The sequence below is a fragment of the Cydia amplana genome, chromosome 7 (genome assembly GCF_948474715.1).
Source record: "Cydia amplana chromosome 7, ilCydAmpl1.1, whole genome shotgun sequence".
In the NCBI taxonomy this organism is placed as follows: Eukaryota; Metazoa; Arthropoda; class Insecta; order Lepidoptera; family Tortricidae; genus Cydia; species Cydia amplana.
This window is the reverse complement of record NC_086075.1, coordinates 13,869,326-13,881,572: the sequence shown is the minus strand read 5'-3', so window position 1 is coordinate 13,881,572 and position 12,247 is coordinate 13,869,326. Positions and strand designations below refer to the sequence as shown.

Sequence of the window (12,247 nt, the reverse complement as noted above, 5' to 3'; positions counted from 1 at the left end):
CGTGTGGTGATGTAGGCGCTTATCCAGCGCGAAACACGTATGTGACGTGTGTATCGTCATCGCGGGGGCGAGGGGTGTCCGTGCATGGAGCTCGCCCATTTGGACTTCCGCGGCGGCGCGATGTGTTCGCTCCAGCTAAATTTTTAATAATGGGCTCATGCAACCTTTCCAAAATGTGTCGTCGGAAAATTAATTAATTGCATTAGAAACTATCATGTTCTGCGTTAGTGTTTTCCCCCGCTCGGGTGAGTGTTGCAAATAGTTATTTGTACAACAAGTGATCAAAGTTTGATATTTCTTCGAGTGCTTATTTTGAGTCCCGAACAAGCGAAAGATTCTATAATAGATTCACGAGCGTAGCGAGTGAATCTAATTTAGAATCTTGAGCGTAGTAAGGGACTCAAAAGCGCACGAGATGTAAATAACTTTGATCTCGTGTAGTACACAACATTTTTCACCTCAGCGCAGTGAGAACATACCTATTAGACAACTTGAAAAATGTAATCCTTCTTCATCACTTAATACCTGCACTCATGTTTTCTTAAGATATACAAACAATTACGTTTAATTACCGCAATGGAACACAAAAACAAAACGTAATAATAAATTCCAGTAAAATAATATAGAAATAACAAACATTAACTGACACTTCAATCGCCAACTTTGACAACAAAAAAAATCTTTGTAAGATACGGTCCGAATTGCGGATACGTACTATTTGTCAACTATGGTAGAAATTCTTAAAAGTAAAATAATTAATTTTGCGTGATGATCTGTGTATTTTTTGAGTTCGTTATTTTAATTGTACAATAAAATACCTAAAATATAGTATTTTATCAGTTTTTATGAAATCTTAAACTTTATTTTTATTTATTAATTATTAAGAATTCATACTCGTACGTGGTTTGGAACGATGCGGTCTGAAGTTTTTCGGGGGTCTATTATAAACCGTGAATATACTGTTGAATGTCGTTTTAACTTTTTTTGTCTGTTTCTTTTTGTGACAGTGTGAAAGGGACAGAGATAATAGAACCCAAGTATTTCGAACTTTTATTAGACCCCGCATGTTGAAATGACATTTGACTATAAAGGTCAGTTGAATGTCATTTTGTCTCACTCAGTGAGCAAAATCGCATTTTGCTCACTGTTTTTAAGAATCAAAGTACCCTTGTTCGAGCTGCTGAGGTGAAAATTATATTTTATAGCTACTATGTGCTAATTATATCATTAGATAGTTATTTCTTCCTAATAAGGTGTGTGCCTAGCTTAATTTGTAGTTAAGATCCTTTTATTACGCTTCGCCGCAGTAATTCTGTACAATTGGTTTCCTTTGTTCTTTGTAACGTAATGAATTTCTACCCTCTTGCCTAAAAGTGAAATCATGATTTGCAATTTCCAAATAAATGTGTAGATTAAATACAACTAGAGTAAAACTTAATTGCTATAGTTTAACATTATTGTTTTTCAATATAAATTTCACTTTACATGTTTTGAATTTAATAGTTTTCACTGCATAAGTACTTACTCCATAGTACTGAGTTGATTTTGTATGTTTCTACCACATCACTGATCACTATTTAATGCTTTGAGCTTGCCTTCCTGCTTTCTGCACTTTCATCTTGCGCTTTTCCTTCACGCGGCGAAATGTTGCAGGCAGTAACGCAAAATCGGACATTTTACTAAATGTCCAATAATGATAAATTCCAGGAGTCCACTTTCTGTCCTGCTGACCCGTGAAGACCTCAAGGCCGTGACGTCACCACCACTTACATGCGCAACCACCACAGCACCAAGCGCGCAGCAGGGAAGTGGCACTCGTTCATAAGTGCGTGCAAGTGAATACGGGCTCGCTTTAAATTGTATAAAGAACCACCTCTGAGATCTATTAATCTACCTACCCTCAACTTTGGATATTTTTACAAAATCGTTTTTCTTTGTTTTTAATATAGTTTTTTTTATTATGTACTAGTTGTTTTACTTTCTAGAATTCTAAACAACAGCTAAACTGTTACACATATTTACAATCAAGTAGTCTGCTATAACACTGTACCTCTAGTCATGTTCAATCTCAACCTATTATCGGCTTAAATAAATTATTTACTTCACTGTTGTCGCCCTGACGTACTTTGTTAGCACGTGATGGTTATCGTATATATGTCGGCGGTCGATCGTAAGATCAGGCATATCGTGAAACGTGAAAATCTTTGACCCGTTCCCTGAGTCGACGGAGCCCCGCCGCTAGCCCGCTACGCGGGGCTCCTATTTCTGGGCAGTTTGCCCTTCGGGCATCTAAAGCAACCTAAACGAACCTATCCTACCTATATATTGGTTAAATGTCACTATCGTCAAAACATTACACAGGAACATTACGATCTGCCTGATCTTACGCTACAGCGTTAAATTAATTATGTATAAACTAGAGCGATCACAACAGTAACAGTCGTGCATAGGTGTGCCACTGCCGTTTAGACGAATTCACTCTCTTATTCACAAATATCAAAAGTCACTGCGCGTGACATTATTATTTATTATGGTAGCTGATTATATGTAGTGTAGTCTGCAGTGACCATTTATCGTCATTACGGGCGCGGCCCTCATTTCCGTGGCATATATCACTGACGCGGTGATTCCCTTAAAGGAAATAAAAGGGGTCGCTAAGAATAACCTCGTATGTTTTGAATAAAAAAATATATGTCAGGATTGTGTTTTATTGCGTACCTACTTTATATGCTTGTTTTGTTCTGGGATTATTTTTGCGATCGCTGTTCATAATATTATTCATTTGGTCGTCGCGTGTCGCATAGCGTTATTTTTTTTTTACATTTTGTTTCGTGTTAGTATAAGTGGAAGTGCAAATTTCAGTGCGCTTCCAATACATCAAATTGTCATTCTAGCACGATACTCTAACGTTTATTGAATTTTTACAACGGAAATTGCCACAACAGTGCTTTGGGACAATTTATAGGATGTTTTTTGTTTTTATATAATTACTAGTTTAGTACGCGTAATTTATTATGTATATGCTATGTTTAAGTGATTGCCGACTTTACTATACCTACTTTTTAAATTATTAAATTGTACAACGGGACTTAATCGCGTATCTAAGTTTTTAAGATTTACCTCCAACGTTTCGAGGACGGCGTTGTCCCCGTGGTCTCGGAGAAGACTGGCTTAAGTTGACATCAGCATCTTCTAACTATACCCGCACTTGGTCTTGTTTATCCGCTTGAACGTTTTGCGCACTAGGGATGTCACTCTGTCGACACACAACACTAACGATATTCGATTTATCGACTGTCGATATTCGTTTACGCTTACATTTACTAATGACTGGATTCCATGTGGATGAGATCTTGAAACCCTCGTCCCGATAGAAATTACTATGTTTTTTGATTTCAATGGCTTCCCGTACTTTCCTGCTGTAGAAATGACGATCCGTGGACAGGATTTTAGGGGACTTTTTAAATTATTACTACATTAAAGTTATCAAATTTTGGCAGTAACTCAATGATCAACTCATGACATGATCAACTTATGATTGGTTGCCAAGGCAACCAAGGCAAGGCAGTAGGTAATTGGCTGTATCAAAGTTCAAATCCTCCGAGTTCAAAATCAAATATCAAAATAGTATACTCATTATTGCATAAGATATCACATAGCAGATAATACTTGCTAACTTCAAAGCTGAGTCGTGTGAATTAAACTGAGTTGCGAACTCGGTATTTTCCCAGCCCAGCCCAGTTTTAGAAGCGCCTGTCACCTGGCCTCCTATTCATATTTACCGAGCACAGGCAAGCATTGTACAAAGATAAAGGTGATGTTTGGATGTGAACTGCAAGCAGCTGCATTACTGTTGTAGCGTCGTTGTAGCCGCAACAGTAACCAACACCGACTCGGCAACAGTAATGCGGCTGCAATAAACATCAGAACGTCACCTTTATTATGGTCTCGAGAGCCGTATCTTGTTGTAGCCGTATATTACGGTTATGTATTTTCTCTCTTGCGTTATGGGGTGCTACTTACGCTAGGGTAATACCGCGAGCGTCAATACCTGATGATAATATAAACTTATACACTACACCCTCTCGTCTTTAAAAACGGACTCGGATTAGGTTATTTTCTCGAAGTTTAGAAGGCCGCATCGGTCCAGAAATAACGCAGGCGACAGTTACGCCCAACTGCGAGGTTGGTTGTATTTAATTTTGAGTTAAGTCTGGTTAGTTTGTCTCCCGTAAAAAGATATTGAACGATATAATGAATTATTTTCCTCACAATAGTCATGAAATACTTTGTAATACAATGGACTCGTATCTTCAAGAGTCGGCCCTCAAACTAACTCGTCCATCTATTGGTCACTATTACTTCAAATCCCTACACTTATCAACATCTAAATTACATGGAGCCTATTCCCACGATTGGATCGGGTACTTTGAGGTCAAACTTTAACTGGTTTGTCTGACGAACGCTGGCCCGCGATAGGTAAGCGATATGTACAACAAGCCTGCTATGTGTCATTTCCGTCGCTCCGCGTCGTTTGCATTCAATCTGGGCGTGACGACTGTTTGCTTCATTCACTACGTGGTAGGTAGCTTCCATATAACCTGTCACATGACAGGTAACGGATGAGTAACGCTACTGTGAAATATACGTGACTGAATTAAGTGTTGGATCCAGTCGCATATATCTATATATATAAATGCAAGTGTCCTGACTGACTGACTGACTGACTGATTCATCAACGCAGAGCCGAAACTACAAAAGCTAGAAAGTTGAAATTTGCACACTAGGTTGAATTTATAAAGTGTACAAGAGATAAGAAGCGATTTTGAAAAATTCAACCCCCAAAGGGGTTAAAAAGGGGATGAAAGGTTGTATGGGGTGCAAGTTTTATTTTAAGCTAGGAATTTGAAACTTTGTAAAAATGTACTATATTAAAAAACAAGAAAACTAATTTCTGCGTTTTCGAAAATTCATCCCCCAAGGTGGTGAAAAAGGGGTTGAAAGTTTGTATGGAGATCAAATATTTTTGTGAGTGTTGGACTTGAAACTTTGTATATAGGGATATTATTATAAGACGGGAAAAGTAATTTCAGCGTTTTTGAAAATTCATCCCCTAACAGGGTTAAAAAGGGGTTGAAAGTTTGAATTCATTACAAATGCTTTGAAACTTTTTAGAAAGGCATAATAGCCGATGACAAAAAAAGTAATTGCGACGTTTTAGGTAATTCAACCCCTAAGGGGGTAAAAAAGGGGATGAAACTTTGTCCTGGGGTGCAAATTTTATTTTAAGCTAGGACCTTGAAACTTCGTAAAAATGTATTAAATTAAAAAACATGAAAACTAATTTCAGCGTTTTCGAAAATTCATCCCCCAAGGTGGTAAAAAAGGGGTTGAAAATTTGTACGGAGATCAAATATTTTTGAGAATGCGGGACTTGAATTTTTGTATTTGGGGATATTATTAGAAGACAGGAAAAGTTATTTCAGGGTTTTGTAAAATTCATCCCCTAACAGGGTTAAAAAGGGGTTGAAAGTTTGTATGGAGTTCAAATTTTATTTTAAGCTAGGAACTTGAAACTTCGTAAAAATATATGTTATTAAAATACAAGAAAACTAATTTCAGCGTTTTTGAATATTCATCCCCTAAGGTGGTGAAAAAGGAGTTGAAAGTTTGTATGGATATCAAACATTTTTTCGAACGCGGGACTTGAATCTTTGTATTTCGGGATATTATTAAAATATAGGAAAAGTAATTTCAGCGTTTTGTAAAATTCATCCCCTAACAGGGTTAAAAAGGGGTTGAAAGATTGAATCCATTACAAATGCTTTGAAACTTCTTAGAAAGGCATAATAGCCGATTACAAAAAAAAGTAATTGCAACGTTTTTGGAAATTCAACCCCTAAGGGGGTTAAAAAGGGGATGAAAGTTCGTCTTAGGGTGCAAATTTTATTTTAAGCTAGGAACTTGAAACTTTGCAAAAAGGTATTAAATTAAGATACAAAAAAACTAATTTCAGCGTTTTTGAAAATTCATCCCCTAAGGTGGTGAAAAAGGGGTTGAAAGATTGTATGGATATCAAACATTTTTTCGAACGCGCGACTTGAATCTTTCTATTTGGGAATATTATTAGAAGACAGAAAAAAATTATTTCAGCGTTTTGTAAAATTCATCCCCTAACAGGGTTAAAAAGGGGTTGTAAGTTTGTATGGGGTTCAAATTTTATTTTAAGCTAGGAACTTGAAACTTCGTAAAAAGGTATTATTTTAAACGGGCAATAAATTAATTTCAGCGTTTTTAAAAATTCATCCTTTAAAAGGGTTAAAAAGGGGTTGAAAGTTTGTATGGGGTTCAAATTATATTTTAAGCTAGGAACTCGAGACTTCGTAAAAAGGTATTTTATTAAAAGCGAAGAAAACTCATTTAGTGTTTTCGAAAATTCATCCCTCAAGGTGGTGAAAAAGGGTTTATAATTTTGTATGGAGATCAAACATTTTTGTGAGTAGTAAAATGGTATATTATTAAAATACGAGAAAAGTAATTTCAGCGTTTATAAAAATTCATCTCTTAATTAAAGGGTCGAAAGGGGGTTGAAAGTTTGTATAGGGTTCAAATTTTATTTAAAGCTACATACTTGAAACTTCGTAAAAATGTATTTTATCAAAACAGAAGAAAACTAATTTCAGAGGAGGCCAAACATTTTTTTGAGTGCGGGACTAGAATCGTTGTATAAAGGCATATTATTAGAATACCTTAGAATACCAAGAAAAATAATTTCAGCTTTTAAAAAATTCATCCCCTAAAATGGTTAAAAAGGGTTTGAAAGTTTGTATAGGGTTCAAATTTTATTTAAAGCTAGGAACTTCAAACTTCGTAAATAGGTAGTTAGGTAGTAGGTTTTATTAAATAGAGGACATGAAAATCTTCTAAGGGGGTTTAGAGGGATTACATCGAGGACAATTTTATTCAGTTAGGGGCTTGAAACTTCGTAGGTTGTGAAAGACAAGTCTCATGCGTTGTATAATATTAATAATTAAGAAATGATTAACCGTCCTACCGCAATCTCTTGCTGCATAATGTTCTAAGCTAATGTAGAATATATAACCACCAATATACAAATCCACGCGTACGAAGTCGCGGGCAACAGCTAGTTTCGTTTATAATTTCACGCTATTGTACATACCTTGTGATTTTGACTGGGTATGTTGGAATGTGGGTAACTGGATATGTTTGGATTGGTGGTGATCAATTAAACTTCACTCATATGTACGTTCTTCCTCTTCGTTTTCTCATTTTACTACTTTCCCGATTGCATCCGAAAGGAGCCCGTGGATCGAGGCAACTTGGGGCATATTTAGCAAATACCATAGATAGATACGCGAAAGTAACTACAAATTTTCACTTTTTACAACAAGTTACATGCGTAAAAAATTTCGTAGGCAAGCTGGACCTAATTTTCTTTTCTTTCTGGGAAATGTGTTTTTACGTCTGAAAATAAGGAAAACCAGTGGAAATCGAGTTTGTGTGGAAGTTGGTACGTACAATAGCAGAGCACACAAAGCCAAAAATAGATAATAAGCCGAGTTGCAGCTTTCCGGAATGTTTGAAAATATTATACGTAGGTACTGTATGATGTACGTGTTGCGCATTAGTGCGGATAATGTGATAATTGAGATTTGTGCTGCTAGCTACATAATGGCTCGTTAGTGTAATAAGGTTAACATTTGTATGAAGTTTAGAATTTGTTTGTATTTGCAAACGTAGGAAAAAAGGTAAAATAATGAAATTTAATCGCGTTAGACCCGTTAATGACATTAATTATGTGTAGGTACCTACAAAACGCGAGAGTTTAAAGTGTTGTATGAAGTTTGTTTAGGACTGATAATGTTGGCAGGTGGATGGGAGAATAAAATAAAGAGCGTTCTTTCAAAGAAATTTCTCGGAAGCAGAAAAACTTAAATCTGCCGAAGTAATTTTCTATATCCAAACTATATTTAAACCAAACCGTTTAAAACGTTTTGTTTTGTAACTTATCGCGGTCTGTATCAATTTCTAAACATAAAATTTAGTTAATATTTCATATAATCGATGGATGTCAGTATCAAAGTACAATCGTATTAATTATAATTGAACATTCAATAGGAATGCTTTTGATTCGGTAATTAGAATGAATATTATGAATAAATAATATCTATAAATCATTAATGTTCTCGAAAGTGAACACGTATCGACGGCAAAATCCTAACGCTATGATGTAGGTATCAACAACGAACATGTTTTTAAATAAAATTATAAACTATTATTAAGCGTGATTTATTTTTGTTACATTAATCTTTATTGTGAACTTATCCCAATTACCCTTTCCTACACGTGGCTCAATTACTGACAATTTTGCCGAGTCCGAAATACGAAACCTTTCTATTAATGACTTTTGATCCGCGTTGAATTATTTCAAGTATAAATCTGGCTAGTATCAAGTGTGGCAATTATTTTTTTGTTATTTTGTGACTTTTTGTGCCTTTAATTAACGACGTGGTTAATGTTTTTTTATTCTTAAAGGGCAGTGTTTGCTCTCTTCTAAATGAGTTTACCTTGGACAAGTGCTCGTATAATTTATTTAATTTTATTGCCGCGTTGAGTTTCAAGCGAGCCGTATTTTCTGGGGCACATTCTCTCAACTAAAGCGAGTAAAATATCGTTTTAGAACTTTTAAAACGTTACGAGTTTTCGGAATACTCGTTGTATAAACATGCACTCATACTTGAAAGTTTAACGTGGTTTAAGTTTGCAAACAACTTTTTACATTTGTTGATTTTATACTGTACGTGTAAGCTATCCAAAGTTTAGTTAATCAATTATACAAAGTTTAAAATACTCTGACTATATTTTAGAATCGGGTAGGCAAGTAGGCATGTCATTTTAAGAGGCCGGTATCGATTTTAGTCGCAAAAATGTAAAATTGATAGATTGAGTCGATGAAATTGTCCACCTTTTGTTACGTAATAGAAACAATAAGTACTGGTATCTATTAGCACGTCTTCTTATCTTGCATTTGTACAGATCATTTTTTTGAAAACTGACTCACTAAATTAGTAATGTTTTTTTTTCTGATGGACGTTTAGGTAAACGCGCGTAAAGCACTGATTTAGTCGATCTTATTTGTAAATTTCGTGAAGTTTGGACTGCTAAAAATGGTAATTTTGTATTACACATATCCTGTACTCCAACTTTCATAGACTACATTTTTGTTATATGATATTGAACAAGAGTAATTGAAAGTTAGACGAAATCAATTTTCACCAGAAATTACTTCAAAACAAGTGAACATTTTTCGTGAAAATCGACTTAATTTCAACGTAATTTTGATACTTAAACAATCTACAACATTTCCTGAAACTGTTCTTATACATCATTTTTTATAATTTATAACTATAATTTTTTGATGAATTTTTAAAAACTGCCCCTTCTCGTCATATATTGCCGGTGACGCACGCTCGGGACCTTATTATTAAAAAGCAAGATGAGAAGACGTGTTAATAGAAACCAATACTTGTTATTTAGATATTACGTAACAAAAGGAGTACAATTTCAACGACTAAATCTATCAATTTTACATTTTGGCTCTAAAATCGTTAACGGAGCCTTAAACGAGGAAAGCTATACCTAATAATATTTCTTAACCTAATATGCGTTTTCTGAATATGCTACGTTTTGTATCTATTATAATAATGGACTATATACAACAAGCATTATTAATATTAATACGATGCCACTAACTAACAGGCATAGGTATTCTAATTTTATTCAACCTTTTATTTATTGAATTCAACCTGGATTAGATAGGGATCGAATTCATCCTGTACTTAAAATTAGAATTATAACAAGTTGCCTGTTCAAATAAAAGCTCTAGAAGGCAATATATTTAAGCAAACTTTAAGAAATTGGCTTCTTGATCGGTGCTTCTATAGTACTCAAGATTTTTTTAATAACGTAGAGTAATAGTCTGTATAAATTTATATATAAATGTCTATAATGGCTTTGCGATCACGATATAAATGGCTGTAACTATATAATATATGATATATAATATAATAATATAGGGCTGGCAGCTACCTCGGACAGAGGATAAGCCTGGCCATCCAAAAAGGAAACGCTGCCAGCCTTCTGGGCACCGTATCGCATGATGAAGGTGACCTGGGGAGCATTTTTTACTTATAAGTTTTGTTTAAGATTTGTTTTATTTTAGTTTTAAATTTAACGTTTAGTTTCTTTTTTTTCTCCATTGTGTTTGTAATTAATATGTACCATAAATACACTTTTGAACTTTTTGTTTTATTATTGAGAAGTTCAAGAGCGTTTACAATAAATAATATATGATAATTTTAATAAAATGTTAAAGGTGTTTATAGTCATTAAGTTTTCAAATGTAATTATGCCTTCATGGATTTGCATGCTGTTGTATACAGCCGAAAAGGTGAAACAACCTACTGTTTACTTACATTAATACCTGTAAACGTTACCCTTTTTTTGCAAATAAATTATTGTTTGTTTGTTTGTTTGTTTGTTTGTTTAGAATACGCCTGTAATATTAAGTAAAGCAATGATTTACTTTGATTTGTGTCACACTACATATTCTTTGATGAGCAAACATTTCATGCCTCAACCCGATGACAATGCCACTTTTGTCTCACTTATTAATGTATAATAATATGTCGTCTTTGTTGTATTTGTTATCTGCCTGTCTGTTTTTTCCCCAATAAAGAAAAAAAAACATTGATGTATTTTCTCAACTCTCCAGGTACTAATCGACGTGGTAGTGAAAATGCGGGTGACTTAGTGTCTCACCATGAAGACCGCGCACCTCGTGCTGACACTGACGTGCGTCATCTCTTTCACTTGCACACATGCCAAAATAGGTGAGTGATCTTGTTTTAATTTATAATAATTATAATACTAGTGTCTATGTGAGCTGTAGACCTTCAAATCCCCATGGCTCCGCCATTTTGAAAAAGTTCCTAAAACTGAATCGGGAAAAAACTTTTGGTTTACCTTAATATTTGACCTACTCACAAAAAATCACGAAAATCGGTTGAGAATTGCGATATAAAAATGTATGAGGAACAGAGTGGTCAAATTAAAAAAAAAAAGTTTATATACTGAATCTAAAATGGTATAACACATGCTATTTATACCTTTACAAATAAAGATACGGCTTGGATGGTGATTAAAGCGAAGTATAGTGCTAGCTTATAAAAAAGAAAGAAAAGTTTGAATATCTCTAAAATCGTGAAACTTTTACTAGACCTATTTATAAGTCCATTTTCTGCCAGCCGTTTAGGTGCTGTCGGTGGTTAGAAAGTTGTCCATTAATTATACTGGACACCCTGTGTAAATTGCCCCGAATGGGATTAAAGCTTCATCACAAGAGTCCTTAAGGTAGCACCTCACTCCGAATGTAAATTTATATAAATTTATTGAGTGGTGCAAATGGATTCGCGCCTTACCCGAGTGTATTTTTCACATTATTTTATATACTCGTATTTTTCTATAATACAAGAAACTTAGGAATACTTAACAAGGGGAATTTTGAGTGAACAACAGTAGATAGTAGTAACAACAATAGTATACAGATACCGTTTAGTTACTAGTATTTAGATGTCAACTCAAACTCAACGTCTAATTATCCTGCTTTAGATAGCCGAAGACATTGTTTGAACAATCTATCAAAGTCAATATTATTGATTTGGCTAAGCAGTAAGATGAACATTGACTAGTAAGTTGTACAATTGGTTTGTAAATCAATACATGATTTATGTCATCAAAAGCCAATTTAACAATATTATAAATTATAAATATCTCGTGAACTTAAAACATAAGTAGGCAGCCATTTGCAGTCAAAAGTAACATAACATAATGCATAGCAAACGCTTTAAAACTAGATTTCACTAAAAAATAAATTTCCGATTCGAACTTTAAGATACAACAAATATTAAGTCTAGATACGATATGGATTAGATATGTCAGTGTCAAAGGTGACGTTTGTTCAAACCAAAAAAAATATTTGACGTAGGTATCTTAAAGTTCGAATCGGGCCGTCAGTTTCTTACTGACCTGAAAAACCTTATTTTTTGTTACTTTTGTAACCTAAATCCTTTTTGATAACAATTACAAATATTCTTTACAAAAGACAAACGATACTTTTATACCGGTACCTACTGATGTATTTAGGTACCTTATGTATAAAGCTCAC

The 12,247-nt window shown here is 34.4% G+C and overlaps 1 protein-coding gene across 1 annotated transcript in view; it reads left to right on the top strand.

Annotated features, from left to right (window-relative positions):
- LOC134649670 (acid sphingomyelinase-like phosphodiesterase 3a) overlaps positions 1 to 12,247 on the top strand; it is a 68,115-nt gene that overhangs the window by 18,678 nt on the left and 37,190 nt on the right. Inside the window, exon 2 of the mRNA XM_063504508.1 lies at positions 10,796 to 10,913. Coding sequence (XP_063360578.1) covers positions 10,844 to 10,913 — 70 coding nt within the window. The 5' untranslated portion in view covers positions 10,796 to 10,843. The remainder of the gene's footprint in view (positions 1 to 10,795; positions 10,914 to 12,247) is intronic.